The sequence below is a fragment of the Sciurus vulgaris genome (genome assembly GCF_902686455.1).
Source record: "Sciurus vulgaris genome assembly, chromosome: X".
NCBI lineage: Eukaryota > Metazoa > Chordata > Mammalia > Rodentia > Sciuridae > Sciurus > Sciurus vulgaris.
This window is the reverse complement of record NC_136471.1, coordinates 19,298,714-19,320,266: the sequence shown is the minus strand read 5'-3', so window position 1 is coordinate 19,320,266 and position 21,553 is coordinate 19,298,714. Positions and strand designations below refer to the sequence as shown.

The window sequence follows — 21,553 nt, the reverse complement described above, 5'->3', positions numbered from 1 at the left end:
GCCCAATCTGCTCTCCACATTATGGATAAGCAATGGCTCAGAATACACAGCAGCTGTACTGTATAGAAGTTAAGCCAGGCCAACCAAGCTTGGGTTTGAATCCTAGCTCCTCCCACTTAACCAGCTTTTTAAAATTATTATAATTAACAGTGCAAAATAATGGAATTCCTTGTGACAATTTCATACATGCATATAACATACTTTGATTGGATCCACACTCTTATTTCCCTCTTTTCCCCCCTCTCTCTCCTAATCCTCTTCCCCTTTCCTAATAGTTCCCCTTCTATTTTTTCTAGATTCCACATATGTGAGAAAACCCACATAAGTGGATTTGAGACCTTGGACAAGGCACTTAACCTCTCTAAGCTTTATTTCCTCTAGTGTAGAATGGGAACAATATTATGACCTATCTCATGGGTTACTATAAAATATTATGTGTACTGGCCAGCAGAGCACCTGAGCTGTACTAGGAGCTCAAGAAGGATAGTATATTCTACTATTTTGCCACCTCCTACAAAGCTGGCAGCATTCAGGAATCAGTCACTACCTTAAGGGGATCTGGCTGGTAGCTCTTGGCTGGTTCTGTTCTGCATTGGAAGAATGCCTTCTGTGATTTTGTGACAAACAATGACTGAAACCAAGAAACTAGCTGACTCACTTATAGAATTGTCCTTCCTCTATCACAATTCCATGAGGCTTGAAGATTGCTATTATCAAACCTACACATGTGTATATTGGGGAACATGGATGTTTTGCTTTTCTTATGTTCTTGTGTAGGTTTAATTAGTGGGTACTAGGTGGGTCCTTTGAGTTTAAATTCATTATTCAACATAGCGATGTGGTATACATAATTAAGAACATAAGAGTGAAATCAGAATCAGAAAAATTGATGATAACCAAATTAAAGGGAGAATCGATCAATTTCTGAATTGTGGCTCTTCCACTAACTAAATGGGTGCCCTTGGACAAGCTGCAATTTCACTAAGTTTCGGTTTCCTTGATTATAAAATTGAGATAATATCTCCCACTTCACAGGATTGTCATGACAATTACTATAACTGACAATAATGGTTAAAACAGCTCACATTTATTAAAGACTTACCATGTACCAGACAGATACTATGTGCTTTAACACATGCTATTCTCTATGAAGAAGATATTCTTTTACCCCTATTTCATGAATTGGGAAAACGAGGCTCATAAACATAAAATGGCTCCCCAATGTCCCACAGCAAGGAAGTGGGTGGAGCTATAACTCTAAGCTAGGTTTTATGACTCCATAGCCTGCAGTTCTAACACATTACCTAGCTCTGTGAGGCCATTTAGTCCATCTGTTATCATGGTTCACCCTCTTATTTTTTCACTTCTATTTATCAGCACCTGCTACTAGACAGGCCACCCCCACCAGGACAGCCCAATCCACTGAAGACTACTCACAGTGGTGGTCAGCTTGCCTCCATTCTTCTGGACATACTGGATGGAATCATGGATTGTTGAAAAGAGACCAAGCAGGACATTCTCCATGTCGTAGATTCTGTACATGCCATTCACAAGTTCTTCAAGAGACAGGATGTATTCTCTCCAGTACTTGTCAATCTCCACCACACCTGCCATACAGCCTTGCATGACTACATTGCAGTAACCACCGCAAGGCTTTACCATCATCAGTCCCTGGCAGTAAGAGCAGTACCACATTCTAGTGAGCATACGGCCACAGTCCTTACTAAACTTCAGGTGGTCAGTTGTGTTGATCACTTCGATTCCAAGATTCAGGGCCTGAAGGAAGATTCTAGTGACTTGCAATGACTTGGAAACTTGGGTCATAATAAGCTTAGGGAAATTCCCAAATACTTTCAGGTCACGTCTTGCTCCTCGGAGGCACTCATTGATGTCGATGGCTGACTCAGGAAGGCCTGGGTTCATTAGCTGGGTATAGATGACTGGAAACAGGCTGTCAAACAATTCATTGACCATATCATCCACGTTGATGTCAGAACCCAAGATGTAGAGAGACACATCTGTGAAAAATTCACCCACAAATTCAAAAGCTTGTGGGGTCAGGCTCGGGTAGTTATTCTTGAACATGGCATTGGTATAGTTCTTGGCATGGCGAACAACAATTTCAAAGGCCTCTGTAAAATAAGAGATAAAGAAATGCCCACAAATTAAAGCATGAAAATCCAGGGTGTAATTGAATTTGAGATTTCTCTATTGCTGTGGTGATTAAGGTCCCATTTGCCTTAAATAATTGACTCGCATTCATTTCTGGCATTGCCTCTACTCCTGCAATTGTTTGGTCCTATAAATCAATTTTCCTTTCTGAACATCATGTCCAAACTCTGATGTGCACATAAATTCTTAAACACACAAATTACGTTTCAAATGACAAAAGCTGTGATTCAGTTAACATTTCAGCCTTTCATGAAAATATTGATTAAAAATTGGTTAAATGAGAAATTATTTTTCTTTCTTACTGATTTATTCAGTTAAAAAGAAATTATATTTCAGGACATTTCATTTTTAGGCAGAGATAAATATTTGACAACAAACCACATACTGTATAAACTCACATAACAATTTAAGCCTGTTCAGCCCTGGGGGAGAGGCAAGTTATTAGCCAAGAATAAAAGTTATCATGAATTTCATCATTTTTGGTAGATTTTCTCCAGATAGCTTTAAAGGGAGCTATCTGCCAGACTGCCAGACCTGGAAATGAAATTTATCCACTGAAAGGGTATCTGTATGGGAAAAACAATCCATGCACTTATCTATATATTTGAACTGAAAATAATTGCAAGCTGAACATCTGGAAAGATAACTCTGAAGCTTCCTTGGTAAGTTCAGCTTCCACATGACTTGGAAGCCTTATCTACTCTACAGAGACCAGGAATTCATGATCACATCTGCTATCCCAATCCATTGGCATAAGGCCCAATGAGTGTCATTGGTCTGAGAGAAAGTAGTAATATCACCATTTCATTTTCTCCAAACCGACACATTCTAGACATAAATTATCCTAAATAATCAGTTATATGCTTACATAAGGGAAGGAAAGACAACTGCAGTAACAGTTTTTTCAAGAAACGAGAGTTTAAAAACAAACAAAAACCCAAGTTTCCTGAGAAGTTTAAAATTAACTTAGTACTTTCTTTCAATTCCTTCCAAAATGCAAAGGTCCATAACAGATGTACTCCAAATGATGCCAATTCATGAGCCTTGAAAAATCAAATTATTACCACTTTCAGACTACTAGAGGGACTGCACTCCAGCAGTTCCTTGGGATCACTTAGTCCAACATTTCAGTCATCTGTGGCACAAGTGAGCTCTAGGTTGTGTCGCCACCATCTGCCCTAGATCCCTCACAAGGTAGAACATGCTCCCTAGATTCTTCCCTTGGGCTTATGACATGCCCAGCAATGTTGAACAGATGCCAGTTGAATTCTGTAGAGCTTTCAAGCCCACTTGGGGAAACAATGAGTTTGAAATAGAACTTAATTTTCTACAAAAGTTTTTGAGAATATGTGTTGGCTATAGATCCAAGGGCAGCTAAAGTGTAATGGTCATGGGGAGACACTAGTTTGTGCTGATCACTTCTGCTTTGCACCTGTGGGACCCTGTGGCAACATTATCCTTTCCATCAATTACTGCATGTTCATTTGTTTGTTTTGTTTAGAACATTAAGCAATTGCTAAAATGTTTTTCTATGGTACTACAATCTTCCTAGCTCCGTGTACTACTTTATTCTCAATCCTTGGCCCTAAAAGGTGGGTGAGACCAATACAAAGAATCAGAAAATGGATTCTTTGAAATCATCAGAAATTCTGGTATTTAAAAGTTTTATTCATTTTAATTTCATTTAGCAATAACTTATTATATATTGGGTTCTGTGCGAGGCACTGGAGGGTATATAAGTACTAGTTAGATAGAGATAAATGATACACCATTCTTGTCTTTGAAATATTTGCAAGGATGCTGATCATGGTGGTGCAAGTCTGTAATTCCAGATAAAGTTTATAGTTCCAGCTACTTGGGAGGCTGAGGTGGGAGGATCATAAGTTTGAGTCCAACCTGGGTGACTTAGTGAGACCCCATGTCAAAAATTTTTAAAGAAAAGTTTTTAAAGTCTAGGGGTGTAGCTTGGTGGTAGATTGTCTAGCATGCACAAGGCCATGGGTCCAAACCCCAATACTGCCAAGAAACAAAAAAGACATATTCACAAGATTTATGGTTTAGAGTGTACAAAACTTTTGCAAGTATATTATGACAGCTCCTTTCTGTGACAATTTTTTAAAATGTTTTTATTAGTGTATTATGATTATACATGATACTGGGGTTCTTTGTGATATATTCATATAGGCACATTTGGTATTATAACCCCATTTTACAAATGATGATACTGAGTCTTGGCAGAGTGAGAGTACGTCCACAGGGTCACACACCTGCAAAGCAGAAGTAATCAGCACAAACTAGTTTCTCCTGGGGGCATTTGCACTCTCGGTGTCCTCAGACCCATAGCCAATACACATTCTCAAAAACTTTTGTAAAAAGTTCTATTTTAAACTCATTATTTTCCCATTAGCTTTTCCCCTTCTGAATGGAAACATACTAGGAAAAATTGCAGCCCAAAGACCAGTAAAGCAGAGTGGCACTTTCACCTTTGCCTTGGGGCATCGTGAAGTAAGAGAAGGAAAAAGAGTGATGCAGAGATGCAACCCCTGTAGATCTCAATCATCCAAGGCACTAAAAAAGACATTCTCTACAAGGCAAATTTTATCTGAAGTACACAGTGCATTTATTCTCTAATGTACAAGATATGTGGTAGGGAAATCCCATACATTATTCTGTCAATAACCTCTTTTTTAAGTTTCTGTTACTACTACTACTGGATCAGTAGGCAAAGAAAATAACAAAAGATCATGAACTCTTCTGCAGAAAGGAAAAAAAGAATACATATTGTAGGGAGAAAGAACTGGGGGCCCATATCAAAACTCAAGCTCACACATGTTCTTTGTTCCAAATTCCATAGCTCAGAATCCACTTAGCACATCTCTGGGTTTTGCCCAACCTTCTTACTTCTATATCACAGGACAACAGATCAAAATATAAGTGCTCGGGCTGGGGAGATAGCTCAGTTGGTAGAGTGCTCGCCTCGCAAGCACAAGGCCCTGGGTTCGATCCCCAGCACCGCAAAAAAAATATGTGTGTGTGTGTGTGTGTGTGTGTGTGTGTGTTCAAGCAAAGGCTTTTGGGGGACATGTAGGATCAACAGTATAACCAACACAAGGTGGAAAGGGAAACTTTTCTAGGCAACTTCAAGTTTCATAAAATGAAGCCAAGGGCTAAAATAACTGTAAGAAAGTTTGGTCCATTGATTTTTTGGTCAGATTATAATGTACACTTCAGCTGGGGGAGGTTTATCTCTGTCTCTTTCCTGGGACAGTCAATATATATGTCGAGGCAATATTGGAACAAATGATGTAAAATCAGAGCATTGAATAGAATATATTCTAATTTTTTTACAATATAGAAATATACATGTTGTATATAAATTTGTTTAGTAAACTGAGTTAATACACAGTCTGACATAGCAAGGTTTCTACATTTCCAGATGTCCCCATCACCCTCCTGGCCTTCAGTATTTGGCCACACTATAGTTTTATCAATGTCCTCATTTAAATTACAGAGCTCAAAAAAGGACAGGATTATCCAGATACAGTTTGACAGATGAAGTGTACAATCAGGCTATCATCTCTCCTTAAGTGTTTCAATAACTTCTTATCCTACCCTCTAGGCCATATAGCCTATTACAGTAGCAAAATGACTGTGCTTAGTATTTGGTGCTGATGTTCCTGCATTCACACCCAGACAGAGGAGATGGGCTTTTATGGACCTTTTCAGAAGTAGACTGAGCATTTATAAAAAAAAAAAAAAAAAAGGACAGTATATGTGGAGTTGGAAGAAGAGAAGAATAAATGAACCATGGAATCTCTTTCAAGCTCTGTAGACTAAGAAAGTCCTTATAGAAGCAGGTTAGTTTTTTTCCGAGGAAGTTTTCCCTGCACTGTAAGAATGGCAAATATTTTGTAAGAAGAAATTGCTTTTCTTTTTCTTTCTTGTCTCCATCTTTTTTCTTTTAGTCCTGGGGATGACTCTAGGACATCATGCCTGCTAGGCCAGTGCTCTACCATTGAGCTACAGCCCAACCCCAACAACATTTTATATTCCTAGGATAAATGCCTCTCAACTGACTCAACTAAAAATAGTTCTTATTTTCAAGCACAGGTAGCTTAATGAAAAAAGGAAACTAAAATTTATGACGTACTTGCAAGGCATTCCAGGATATGGGGTAAACTTTCTCATATCTGTCCTTTAATTCAGCTTTGACATAAACTTATATGTTTGGAATTACTTTTATTTTGCTGGTGAGAAAATTGAGGCTGAGAAGTTAAGTGACTCACACAGGTAATTATCTCCAGTTAAAGGCCAGGGCCTGAATATAATGTTGGTACACAAATATTTTTATAAATAACTACAGCTTGAGTGTAGACTAGTTTGAGGATTAAAACTTCCTGGGGTCCCAGACCTATGGAATTGGTCACACTTGAATGGGATTTACCTCAAGAATTGACAAAGTTCTCACAGTGAGGATCCAAGAAAAATCTTGTTTTTTGGGCAGGGAGTAATTTTTAAATATTCCACAGTCATTTTCCATAACGAATGCTTCCTCTTCATGGGAGATAAAATTTTACTAAATCTTGACATAACTGGAGGAAGAGTAGTTAGACAATTGAGCATCCTCTAGACTTCCTGTCCTACCTAGCTCAAGTAAAATTTCTGAAAGTCACAGTTCAAGGAGTTAGAACATGAAAATACTGAGATTACTCAGAAGATTGTAGACACTTCCTCTTAACACCTGATCAATAAATCTAAAATATAGTAATAGTACATTATAACTAAGAGGGTTACAAGACACAGATCCTATTTAAGAGAGAGAGTTCTTAGAGAAACCTAAAATAAATGAGAAAAAAATTAAGAGGGCACTAGAGGAAACTGAAGCCTCTGGAACTTACAGTAACAGCAAGTATTAAACAGCCCAGCTTCTAATCAGATTAACATAAAACTTCATATTCAATATCTAATTACTAACTGGATACAGTGACATACACCTGTAATACCAGTGACTCAGGACTCTGAGGAAGGGGGATCACAAGTAAGCAACTACTGAGATACTGCTTCAAGGATAAAACAGTGCTGGGAATGCAGTTCATTGGTAAAGTAACCCTTGATTCAATCCCTGATACAAAATAAAAGAAAGAAAAAAAAAAGAGAAAAAGAAAAGCCTGATGACTTCAAATTTGCTTTGAACAAGCAACTAAAAATCATGTTTAAAAGCAAGATAAACACAGTCTGCAAATAGAAAGCAATTATCAAAACCATATTCAGATATGGCACAGATTTTGGATTTATCGAACAGGGAATTTAAAATAACTAAGATTAATATAGGAAGGGTATTAAAGGAAGAAGAGTATGCAAGAACAGAGGGGTGATTTAAACAGAGATGAAAACTCCAACAGGTACCAAAAGGATGCTGGAAATCAAACACACTAAAACAGAAATGAAACATACCTTTTATAAGCTTATCAGTATACTAGAAACAACCAAGATAAAAATCAGCAAGCTTGAAGATATGTCAATAAAAACATCCCAAACTAAAATGGGGAGAGAAAAAAAGGAAGAGCTAAAACCAAATCCAAGAATTCCCAACATTTAAGGTATAAAATATGTGTAACTGTAATTCCAGAAAAAATGGAAAAGAAATATTTCAAGACATAGCAGTCACAAATTTTTCAAAATTCATGATAGATATAATTCACAGATCCAGGATGCTCAGAGAACGAGAAGCAGAATTAAAATAAAATATCACTGCTGGGCATATATTCAAACTACGGAAAACCAAAGACGAAGAGAAAATCTTTAAAGAAGCTGGGGGTTGCCTTATAGAGGAATAAGGATAAGAATTACATCAATCTTATCAGATCCATGAAATCAAAAAGGGTAAAGTGAAATATTGAAGGTACTGCAACAAAGAAATCCCATCTGCCTAGAATTCTGTCCAGTGAAATTATCTTATAAAAGTAAAGAACAAATACTTTCTCAGACAAACAAAAATGGAGGGAATTTGTCATCAGTAAACCTACCTTGCAAGAAATATTAAAAGACATTTTACAGGAAAATCCATGTAGACCAGAAAATCAGAACTACATAAAGAGTGTTAGAGGAGAAATAAATGAAAGTAAATAAATTTTTCTATTTCTTTTTCTTAGCTAATCTATCACTGTTCAAAGTAATTTTAGAAACAATGTACTTAGTAATTGTAAATAAATAAAATGGGTAAATAAAATGAATGGCAGAAATGTTATAAGGAGTGAGAGAGAGGAATTGAGAATACTACATGACACAATCCCAGTGAAGTAATAGTGTGTCATATGAAAGTAGACACAAAATAGTTGTATAAAAAATTTTTAATGAGTATAATTGATATGCCAGCATAGCAGCAAAAATGAACTTAATAAAAAAGTTCCATAAAAACCAGACAAGGAAGAGATAGAGAGGAAGATTTAATAATAATAACAAAAATTTAGAAGCCTGGCATGGTGGCATAAACCTATAGTCCCAAACTACTCAGAAGGTGGAGATGGGAGAATCACTTGAGTCCAGGAGGTCAGGGTCAGTCTGGGCAACATAATGATACCCTGTCTCAGACAAATAAAATTTAGAAAAGTCAGCACATAACAATAAAAAAGAGCAAGTGCAATGAATAGAAATCCATTATGAACATGGTGGATGTTAATTTAACTTCATCAATTTCCCCCAACTCCCATCCTCTTTATTTTTGCAGTGCAGGAGATCAAACCTTGCATACACTAGGTAAGTGCTCTACTACTAAGCTATACCTTCAGGCCTAATTATGCCCTTAAATATGAATGGCTTAAAAAGAAATTAAAAGATTGAAGTAGATATAAAAAACAAGGTTCAGCTTTATGTTATTGATAGGAAACACACCTTAAATATAATGACACAAATAAAAAAGATATAATATGCTAACACTAATTAAGAAAAAACATTACTACTAACACCACGAAATCCAAAGAATCATTAGAACAATGATGTGCCAACAAATTTGATAACCTAGAAGAAATGGGTAAATACATGGACACATAATCCTTACTGATTGAATTATGAAGAAATAGAGTACTTGAACAGATCAATAATGAACAAGGTCGATTTAATAATAAAAAGTTTGTTATCCAATGAAATCCTAGGACCAGATGGCTTCACTGCTGACTTCTAACAAATATTTGAACTAGTACCAATTCTTCTTAAATTACTCCAAAAATCTGAAGAGATGGGCATTCTTCCAAACTCATTCTATGAGGCCAACACTACTCTGATACCACAACTAGACAAGGACACAACAACTAAGACAAAAGAATGGAAAAAAGTTACAGGCTAATATCCTTAATGAATGTAAATGCATAAATCCTCAGCAAAATCCTAGCAAACTGAATCCAAACAACCAGCACATTAAAAGGTTATTCAGAGTCAGGAGTGGTGGCACATGCCTGTAATCCCAGTAACTCTGGAGTCTGAGAAAGGTGGATCACAAGTTTGAGGTTAGTCTAAGTCACTTAGCAAGACCCTTAGCAACTTAGCAAGACTGTCTCAAAATATAAATAAATAAATAAATAAATAGGGATGTAGCTCAGTGGTAATGTGCCCCTGGATTCAATCCCTGGTACCAAAAGTAAAGAAGACAAGTGGTTATTCAATATGATCAAGTGAAATTCATCCCATAGATGCAAGGATAGTTCACTAGAGATAAATTAATTTGTGTATCAAATTGTCATACACCACATCCATAAAATAAAGGACAAAAACAATATGATCATTTCAATAGACACAGAAAGACACTTGATAAAATTTGACATTTTTTTCCTGATAAAAATATTAAACAAATTACATATAGAAGGAATGTACCTCAATATAAAAAAGGTCATATATGATATACCAGGCCCACTTTCACTACTTGTATTTGACAAAGGAGTGGAACTCCTAGCCACAGCAATCGGGCAAGAGAAGGAAATAAAGGGCATTCAAACTGGAAAATAAAAAGTCAACTTGTCATTGTTTGCAGATGGCATGATCTTATATATAGAAAACCCCAAAGACTTCAACAAAAAAACTATAAGGATTATAAAATTAATTCAGCAAATTTGCGGGACACAAAATCAATATACAAAAATCAGTAGCACTGTTATACACCAATAGAAATTATCAGAGAAACAAAGAAAGCAATAAATTTATAACAGTACAAATATAAAGTAATAAATTTAACCAAAGAAGTAAAAGATCTATAAATTTAAAACTATAAAATAATGATGAAATAAACTAAAAATGACATACATACATTCATACACAAAATGTAAAGACATCTCATGTTCATGGATGGAGAAAATCAATATCATTAAAATGCCCCTAATACCAAAATTGGACCTACATATTTAATGTAATTCCTATCAAGATACCAATGACATTCTTCAAAGACCTGGGGAAAAAAATCCTAAATTGTATGGAATCACACACACACACACACACACACACACACACGCACGCACACACGAAGCCTCCGATAGCCAAAGCCATCTTGAGCAAAAAGAATAAAGCAAAATACATTACATTTTCTGACTTCAAAATATACTACAAAGCTGTAACAATCAAAGCAGCATGGTGCTGACAGAAAAAGAGAACCACAGGTCAATGGAACAGAATATAGATCCTTGAAGTAAGTACACATATTCGCAGTCAACTGATTATTTATAAAGGTGCTAAGAACACATACTGGAAAAAGGAGAGTCTTTTCAATATACGAGCTGGGAATATTGAATATCCACATATAGAAGAATGAAACCAGAACACTGTCTCTCTCCAGTTACAAAATATGACTCAAATAGATTAAAGATTTAAATATAAGACCTGAAACTATGAAACTACTAGAAGAAAAAGTAGAGGAAATGCTTCAGGACATAGGAATGGGCAAGGATTTTTTGGACAAGACTCCAAAGCACAGGAAACAAAAGCAAAAATGAACACATGGCATTATATCAAAGTAAAAACCTTCTTCACAGCAAACAATCAACAGAGTGAAGAGACAACCTACAAAATGGGACAAAGTATTTGCAAACTCTCTATCTGACAAAAGTTTAAATCCAGAATATATAAAAGACTCAACTCAATAGCAAAATGAAAACAAAACAAAAAATTAAAAATGGGCATTAGATCTAAATATACATTTCTCAAAAGATATGCATATGGCTAAGAGGCATAAAAAATGCTTAATATGACTTATCATCAGAGAAAACAAATCAAAACCACAATGAAATATCACCCTAACCCAGTAAGAATGGTTATTATGTAAAAGTCAAAATATATCAAGTGCTGGTGAAGATATGGAGAACAGACAAGACTTGAACAGTGTTGGTGGGAATATACATTAGTATAGTCATTATGGAAAATAGTATGGAAGTTTCTCAAAAAAATTAAAAATAGAACTACCATATAATCCAGAAATCCCACTGTTAGGTAACATCTAAAGGAAAGGACATCAGTATGACAAACAGACCTATGTATTCCCATGTTTATATGTCCATCAAATGATGGATGGATAAAGAAAATATGGTACGTATATGCCATGAAGTACTTACTATTCAGCCATAAAAAGAATGAAATCCTGTAATTAATGACAATATGGATAGAACTGGAGATCATTATGTTAAGTGAAGCAAGGCAGGCACAGCAAGTCAAATACATAATTTCACACGTGGAATATAAAAAGTTAAGAGTAGAATGTACTTACTAAAAGCTAGGGACAGTTGAGGGAAGGGAGAAATAGGAAGATGTTTATTATCAGGTACTGAGTTATAGTTAGGAGTAAGAAGTTCTGCTGTGCTATTGCACAATAGGGTGACTATAGATAACAATAATATACTGTATATTTTAAAAAGCTAGAAAAAAGAATTTTGAATGTTTTCCCCATAAAGAAATAAAAATGTTTGAGGAGGTAGATGCTTTTAACCTAATCTAAACATCATACAATATATATGTGCATGGAAACATCACACGGTACCCCACAAATATGTACAATTTTTGTTTTATGTATCAGTTAAAATGTTTGAATCTAGTTGAGCTCAGTGAAACCTGCCTGTAATCCCAGCAACTCAGGAGGCTGAGATAGGAGGATCACAATTTCATGGCCAGTCTCAGTAATTTAGCAAGACCCTGTCTCAAAATAAATAATAAAAGGGACTGGGAATGTAGCTCAGTGGTTAAAGAGCCCCTAAGTTGAATCCCTAGTACCAAAAAATGATCTAAATCAATTTAAAGAAAAAGAGAAAAACTGAAGTAGACAAATAAATTTCACACTAAGCACACTATAGAGGAGGGAAAATTTTCAGGGATTAAGAGGGACATTACTTAATGGCAAAAGGGTCAGTTCTCCAAGAAGACATAATGATCCTTAAAGTGTAGCAACTAACAATATATGTGAGGCAAAAGTTGGTAGGTCTGTACAAAGAAATATAAAATCCACTATTATAGCTGTATACTTCAATGTCTCTCAGTACCTAACAAGTTCATTAGGCAGAGAACTAGTAAGAATATAGTTTGACTGAATAGCACCATCTATCAACTGGATCTAATTGATGTTGATAAAACACTTCATCTATCAACAGCAGAATACACATTCTTCTGCAGCACCCATAGAACATCCACATTCTGGGCCATAAGATACATCTTACTAAATTTTAAAGCATAAAACTCATAAAAAGATTGTTATCAGATCACAATCAATTTAAACTACAAATCAGTAATAATAATAACAGACCACTTCCACTCACTTGCAAATAACACATGGGTGTTCCAGGTATAGCTAGTGGTAGAGCACTTGCCTAGTATACATGACAGCCTATCCTATTCCTAGCACCACAAAGCAAAGTTAAAAAACAAATAAAGAAACAAAAACCCCACATGAGAGAAAAAAAAAATTTTTTTTTTTTGTGTGGTTCTGGGGATTGGTCCCAGGACCTTATGCTTCTGAGGCAAACACTCTAACAACTGATCTATATCCCCAGCCTGGACAAAAAAAAATTAAGAAAAAATTTAATTTGTTTAACAATACAAGTCGTGAGATACAGTGAAAACATTGTTTTTTATGCTTACAAACTTGGTAAAATTGATGGAATGGACCTGTTTCTTGAGAGCCACAAACTACTAAGATTATACAAAGAGAAATAGATATGCTAAATGGACCTATATTTATTAAAGAAGGTGAATCAATAATTAATAACCATCCTTAACAAGGTAAGGATGTTCCTCTCTCAGCACTTCTACACAACAGTGTACTTAAAGTCCTAGGTAATGCAATAGTCAAGATAATAAAATTAAGTTTGTATAGATAGGGAAAACTATAAAACTCTGATAAAAAAATCAAAGATCTAAGTAAATGAAAAGATAGTCAATGTTCATGGATAGGAAAACCCAGTATTATTAAAAGGTCGTTTCTTTCCAATATGATTAATAGACTCAATGAACTTGCAATCATAAATACTGGCAGGTTGTTTTGTGGTTATCAATATTAATCTTCATGTGAAAAAGCAAGAGAACCAGAATAGATACCATAACTCTGAAAAAGAATTAAGTTAGAGGATTGGCATGACCTAAATTCAAAATTCCTATAAGGTTATAGTAAGCTGGATGTGATGGTATTAGTGAAAGAATAACAAAATAGATTAATGAAGGCAGAGCCTAGAAATAGACCTACACACAAAAATAATCAACTGAAAAGCAAAGGCAATTCAATGGGGAAGAAATGGTCTTTCCAACAATAATGCTGGAATAATGACATCCACATGCAAAGAAATTAATCTACACACAGACTTTTCACCTTTGTAAAAGTAACTCAAAATTGATTCAATATTGAATGTACAATTCAAAACTATAAAATTTTTTGAAGATAATATGGAGAAGATTCTGATGGCCTTTGGCTTAGCAATGAGTTTTTAGCTATAAAATTAAAAGTACTATCCATGAATTTTTTTTAAAAATTGATAAATCAAACTTTATTAAAATTAGAGACATTTATTCTATGGTCCTAAAAAAATAAGGAGAAAAGCATTTGTCAAGAACATAAAAGATAAGTCATACCATGAGAGAAAATATTTGAAAAGTACATATATGATAAATCTTATATCCAAATTGTACAGAGAAGACATAAAATTTAATAGGAAGAAAACAAGCAACCCAATTAGAAGATGGGCAAAATATGTGAAAAGACACTTTGGCAAAGAAGATAAACAGATGGCAAATAAGCATAAAAATAATACTGTCATATTTCATTAGGAAAAATGCAAGTTAAATAATAATGAGATGCCATTGCATAGCTATTAGAATGGTTACAAGTCAAAAAACCAATGATCTCAAATTCTGCAAGGATGCAGAGAACAAACATTCTCATTGGGAATGTGAGATGGTACAGTCGCTTTAGAAGACTGTTTAGCACTTTCTGACAAAACTAAATCATACATTTACCTTGTGATTCAGTGATTGGGCTCCTTGTTATTGACCCAACTCAAATTGATTTGAAAGCTCATATCCACATAAACCCTGCATATGAATGTTTATATAGCAGCTTTATTCATAAGAGTCAAAATTGGGGAGCAAGCAAAATGCCTCCAGGTTGGAAATGGATAAATAAACTGTGGTACATTCAGAAGATGGAATATTATTCACCACTAGAAAGAAATGAGACATCAAGTCGTGAAAAGACATGGAGGAAACTCAAATCATCTTACTAAGTGAAAGAAGTCAATATGAAAGTCTACATGCTCTATAATTCAAATACATGGCATTCTCAAAAAGGCAAAATTACAGAGACACTAAAAAGATTAATGGTTGCCAGGGAGTTGAGACGGGGCACAGAGGGAATGGGAAAATATCTCAAGTTTGGGATTGGAGGGCAGTGAAACTATATTATTTGATATTCTAATGGAGGATACACAAAATTATGCATTTCTCAAAACAGAACTGTACAACACAAATAGTGACCATTAATGTAAACATGGATTCAGTTCATAATTATCAACATTGGCTCACTAATTGTAACAAATATATCACACTAATGCTAACAATGTTATTAATGCAGGAAACGGAGCAGGGAAAAGGCAGCATGTAAAACCTGTATTATCTGCTCCATTTTTCTTTAAAGCTAAAACTGTTTTAAACAGAGTATTAATTTTTAAAACTGAAAACAAACCTGGACCTTGGAAATTAATTCTTGATGGAACTAGTGACTAGAACCACTGAACGGTGTTAAGTCACTCCCTCTTTTTTCCTTCAATCTGCTTTGACATTTCTTTCAAGAGTTAGGGAGTTTTAGCATACAATAGATGCCATATGGCATCAATGTAATTTTAATTGGAAAAACCACTGGAAAAAGTTAATGGGCCAAAACACCCAAACAGGTAACACATTTCAATGTTATTTTTGAATGCTGAATGACTTTTTAAAACTCAGCCACATAGAAACTGCAAGTTTAGGTTGTAAAAAAGACCCACCCACATTTTTTAAAAAATAGTTCATAAAGGAAAGCAAAAGTATTGTTCCAATTTTTGTTGGGTTTTTCTGGCTTTTTATGGTTCACATTAATTTAACTTGAATCAACTAAACTTAGAAAAAAGTTGTTATTAAAAGTAAATCATTTGTGCAGGCCCATGACTAGCCTAATAAATGTGTTTGCCTTACTTTTTAATTTTCACATGGTAGGCTTCTAAACACAAGTTTTATCAATTCAGAGAAAAGAAATGAATAAAAGTAAGAATTTAAAAAATAAAACTTTCATGAGCTAAATTTTCATGTACCATTAGATAGATAGATAGTAGATAAATAGATAGATATAATTTTCCCCCATAGGCTATTACAGACTAGAGAGGACAATTAAAATGATTCATTCAAAGAATCCTCAGAACTAAGAAGTGAATATCCCTAACCACTAGAAAATTTATGAGTCTGCAACAGTTGACCACATTTTTGCCCCATTATCCCAATTAGTTCCTATCATTTACCCTCCATTAGCTTTCCTGAACAACTAGTTACTTTCACCTTCTGGACACTGTGATACATATAACTCATAATTTTTCCCTCTTCATATTTATGATGAGAAAGCTTGGAGCCAAATTTATAGCCTACCTCTATAAATCATAATAAAGTTCATGCATCCAATTTGTGTTAGAACCTTAATCCCAGTTCCATCTTACTTTCCTACCTGTATATTCCTATTTGCCTAATTGTTCCTGTGTATTTAAGTTGCAATATATCCCATTTTTATTATGTACATTTTTGAGCACTTTAAATGCTTTTGGGAACAAGGTGGGATGCAAATAAATAAAGGGTTAGTAAATAAAACAGAAGGAGCAAAGAGAGGAGCTATCTCTATCACTTTATGACAAAAAGTCATTGCAATAATATATCCTCATAAGTTGGTATATCAACTATACTAATGCTTGTACTCATCAATAGTCAGGACCTTGTCAGGGACTCATTAGCAGCCCATCACTGTCTTTCCTAGCAGTGGTCTTTACTCTTTTTTCACATCATAAAAATGTTAGCCAGGTATGGTGGTATAATCCTATAAGTCCTGCTACTCAGGAGGCTGAGGCAGGAGGATGGCAAGTTTGAGGCCAGCCTCAGTAACTTAAGGAGACTATCTCAAAATAAAATTTAAAAAGGGAATATAGCCGAGTGGTAGAGTGTTGGCCTAGCAAGTGTTGTGAGGTCTTAGGCTCAATTCACAGTACCGCCAAAAAAAAAAAAAAAAGAGAAAAATAGACGAAGGTCAAACGTATGTCACAACTTTAAATTCAAGTAGGTACTAATAAGGCTGGCTTCATTCATCAAGGCTCAGAATATGTCTGTTTTCACACTGGATTTAGGAACGTGACACCTCTGAAAAACCAGGAAAGCAGCAACAAAAACAATGTAGGAGTACTTCAGATGAAAGTTTGTTTCTTAAGTTGATAAAACATAATTCTAAGAACAACTTTGTCTTGCAGAAGTCACAAATGAGTTTAGAAACTCATTTTATTGTGGACACACCAAGCAGCTCAATTCACAATAGCTAGATTGTGAAACCAACCTAGATGCCCTTCAACAGATGAATGGATAAAGAAACCGTGGTATATGTACGCAATGGAATACTATTCAGCCATAAAGAAGAATCATATTATGGCATTTGCAAATAAATGGATGGAATTGGAGAATATCATGCTAAGTGAAATAAGCCAATTCCCAAAAACCAAAGGCTGAATGTTTTCCCTGATAAGTGGATGATGATATATAATGGGGGTGGGGGGTGAGAGAAGATTGGAGGAACTTTAGATTATGTAGAGGGAAATGAGAGGGAGGAGGGGGGTATGAAAAATGGTGGAATGAGACAGACATCATTACCCTATGTACATGTATGATTACACGAATGGCATGAATCTACATTGTGTACAACCATAGAAACAAAATGTAGTCCATAAAAATTTAAAAAATTAAATTAATTTAAAAAATTAAAATTAAAATAAATTTTAAAAAATAAAAAATTAAAATCAATTTAAAAAATTAAAAAAAGAATAACCAGTTCTCCTAAAAGAATCTTGTGGACCAGGATTTTTCAGGCTATCACTTCAATGAGTTATTTCTATTGTCTTGCTCTGTTTTTCATTCTCTATCTCCCAGGATTTCACTGAAGCATCCAATTGTTGGTAGACTGAAAGTTTTTACTTATTCAAGGTTCCCATGGCTAAGAAATGATACCCACTAACAGAGGCATCAGGGTCCCATTCTTATAACTTTAGTTCCCTCTGTACAAAATAAAAACTAATGAAATCCAAAAAAGTAAATTTCTACAGTTCCTCCAATAATCCATAGGTTAAATGTTTAAAAAGATCCCAGAGTTCCCCAAATAATTCACTTCATTAAAAATTCTTCTCCAAAAAACATCCTTTTCCAAAGAGTTTATGTGGAGGAGACATGGATTACTATTAACAGCCATGAAAACAATGGCATATGTCTTAGCTAGACCAAAAAACCACTAAGACATACTCTAGGTATGGTCATCGTTTTCTCAACTTGTGAAACTTTTGTTTCATACTGTATGGCCATAATCAAGGCTAAAAACTTCCTTCTCTTAACCACTTACTAACATTAACCATAGCTTAGGAAAATAAAAATGAGCTTTTCAGTACATATTGAATGAAAGATTCCACTCCATAAAGACAGAATGACTTCATCTAAAGGTTTAAATGCAAACATTCTGATAGTGCCTTCATCAAATAAATACCTGTACTCCTTTTCAATGTACCTTTAGTTATTGAAAAGAAAGTCAAACACCTAGGGATCTTTTTTGCTGCTGTTAGGAGAATTAATGTGTGTATTTCACACAATCTTGTTCTTGTCTGCTCTTCTTTCCCCCTTCAACCACTTAGACACTAAATTAGTATCCTAAGAAAGGTCAATTGTCAGTAGTTTATGCAACTATTGTTATTGAGGAAAATTGTGAAAGTAACTTGTTATTAAGGATTACCATAGCACTTTGTATTTCTTTAAGTGCTTCACAGCCAAAGGTTTAGTGACTACAAAAACAACAAACTCCTCTTCCCCAACGTTAATGGAAGATACTTTTTCCTTTTCCTTTCCCTCAGTAATGAGTAATGAATGGTTAATGTTATCAGATCAGAGTTGGCTTAATGTTTATATGTATGCGTGCGCGCACACACACACACACACACACACACACACACACACACACACACACCCTCCAAAGATCTTATTCATTTATCTATTCAACAGGTATTCTTCAAGCACTTATTATAATAATTTTATTTTCCCTTGGAACAGATAAAGAGCTGTGAGACTATCTACTCTCTTATGAAATACCAGGTAAATCTCAGAGATTGTCCATGCCCCAAGGGTGTGGGGCCAATGCTTCTCCTGCTGAGTCATACCATAATCTCTGGAGGCACATGTCAGAGCCAAATTTCATCTTATTTGGAACCAAAATCATCATAGGCCCCTCATGTTATGTGAAATCAGCAACATAAACCACTTTCTAGAAAACTATTTACAAACCATTTATGAGACAGCTTAGCTGTCTCAGTAGATTGACTGTACTTGTATAAAATATATTTTTAATTTAATATTTACTAAATGCACATTATCTGCCAGACTTGAGAATTTAACTATAACATGCAAATGACATTGTCCTTAGGCCCTAAAAGCTTGCAATAGTCAGCTGTGATAAAGCAATAGGTGACCAATCTCAGTTAAGAAGCATAAAATATCATATAGGTCTGGAGGTGCAGTGTGTTTGAGAATCTCTTACAGCTTCAATATATCTAGTTTATATAGCAAGAGGTCACCATACAATATATGCAAAGTGTCTCGTGTCATTTTAGATGTTTAAAATCTGTGTTCTAATTTAATTTTCCTCCTTCTCTATCACTGAAAGTGAGTGTGTGTTTGTGCACTGGTGCATGCATGTGTGCGAACAGTAGCTAAGGGAAACATTATTATCCCAATTTCACACATGAGGTAACAGAAACTAAGATTGGCTATGTGGTTGATGGTGTTAGCAACAGAACACAAGACTCCTGACTGACTGTGCAGAGCTTTTTCCTTTGTGTCTACCTCCTTCAAGGGCAAATACTCCACAGCATTTAAAGATTGCCTTTAGGTATGATAAAGAACTAGCATCCATAGAGCATTTACCATGTGTCAGGCAGTGTTTCAAGCATTTTATGTGAATTAATTCATATACTTATCAGAACAACTTTATGAGGGAAAGATACTATTGTTTCCATTTTACAGATAAGAAAACTGAGGTACAGAGAGGTTAATAAGTAGAAGAACCAAGATGTGAATGCATGCAGTCTGGATCCAGAGCTGACCCATTAAGCCACTATGCAATAATGCCTCAATGGATAAGTAACTTGTCTATTTTTCTTTTTTCTTTGCCTTTTGGTTCAATTCTAAGTAAATTTAATACTTCAGCTGTTTGGCTACACTAGGTCTACTGGATATATCAGGAAAATAACTCCACAAATTGGGTAAGATGCTAGGAGGAAGGCAAAAGGCTGAATGATTCCAACTACTTGCTAAGAACAATTCCCCAGAAATGCATTGCCTGTGGTGCCTTATAGTCATGATGAAATGGAAATTATACCAAAATAAATGAAAAAGGTCAATACTGTGCATTTCCTAGGGATTACTGATATGAGGATGAAATCTCAGAGCTCTCTGCTCTCACCATAAAACCATAGTATTTAATTGAAAACCCAGCCTTTGCAAAAAGGCCAGGCTCTCCCTTGAGCCACAGTTCCTTCAAAGGACTACTGGCAGAGACAGGAGTGAAGGGTCACAATCTTGACAGTGTCTTGGGACTCAGTCTCCTGCAGGGTACTCTAGTACATCAAACCCAAGGAAGGTGAGGACTGGGAGACTTGTGAAGGCTGGCGTGATTAACTCAGGGGGACAGAGCTACTCAGGTGCACTCAATGAGCTCTGGCAGCAGGCAAAGACTTGGCAGGAAGGTTAGTACCACCACAGGGACTCCAGCCAAAGGTAATGGTAGGGGGGAAGGGATGTCACACAAGTATAGGTCAATCGTGTGGCTTTCCTCTGAGCTTGTCAAAAGGAAGGAACGTCTTAAGTTGAGAAAACTGTCCTTGTATTTTTATAAACTGATTTGTCTCCACATGAGAAATGAAGGTGTGTGTGTGTTGTGGAGCATGAGCCTAAGTGAGAAGAGGGAATGGATTGCAGCAAAGCAACCACTATGACATGCAATTATGCCTTGACTGCTGCAGAGTTTGATAAAGCTGGAAATTTCTCCAAAATTCTGTAATGTTGGGCTGGGGTTGTAGCTCAGTGGTAGAGCACTTGCTTAGTGTGTGTGAGGCACTGGGTTCCATCCTCAGCACCACATATAAATAAAATAAAGGTCCATTGACAACAAAAAATATTTTTTAAAATTCTGTAATGTTGACATGCAGAAGGGGAAATGTGTCATGATTTATTGAACATCAAGCACCTAAAGAATTCTTCCTTCAGGAAAAACTTGAGAGTAAATAAAGGCGACTCCATGGACCTTCTCATGAATCAGATTTTTATTCCTTCTTCCAGCAGATGTTTGACAATCTTTTTTTTAGAAATACTTTATTTTTTTATACCTTTGTTTTATTTATTTATTTATGTGAACCCAGTGCCTCACACATTCTAGGCAAGAGCTTTTCCACTGCACTACAACTACAGCCCTGAAGATCTGTTTTGATTGGCAGGGGAGGGGGGGTACCAAGGATTGAACTCAGGGGCACTCTGCCACTGAGCCACATTCCCAGCCCTATTTTGTATTTTATTTAGAGACAGGGTCTCACTGAGTTGCTTAGGTCCTTGCTTTTGC

The 21,553-nt window shown here is 35.5% G+C and overlaps 1 protein-coding gene across 1 annotated transcript in view; it reads right to left on the bottom strand.

Annotated features, from left to right (window-relative positions):
* The window catches only part of GPC3 (glypican 3), a 414,363-nt gene that overhangs the window by 187,118 nt on the left and 205,692 nt on the right, over window positions 1–21,553 (bottom strand). Inside the window, exon 3 of the mRNA XM_079123994.1 lies at window positions 1,438–2,132. Within this exon, the coding sequence (XP_078980120.1) occupies window positions 1,438–2,132 (695 nt within the window). The remainder of the gene's footprint in view (window positions 1–1,437; window positions 2,133–21,553) is intronic.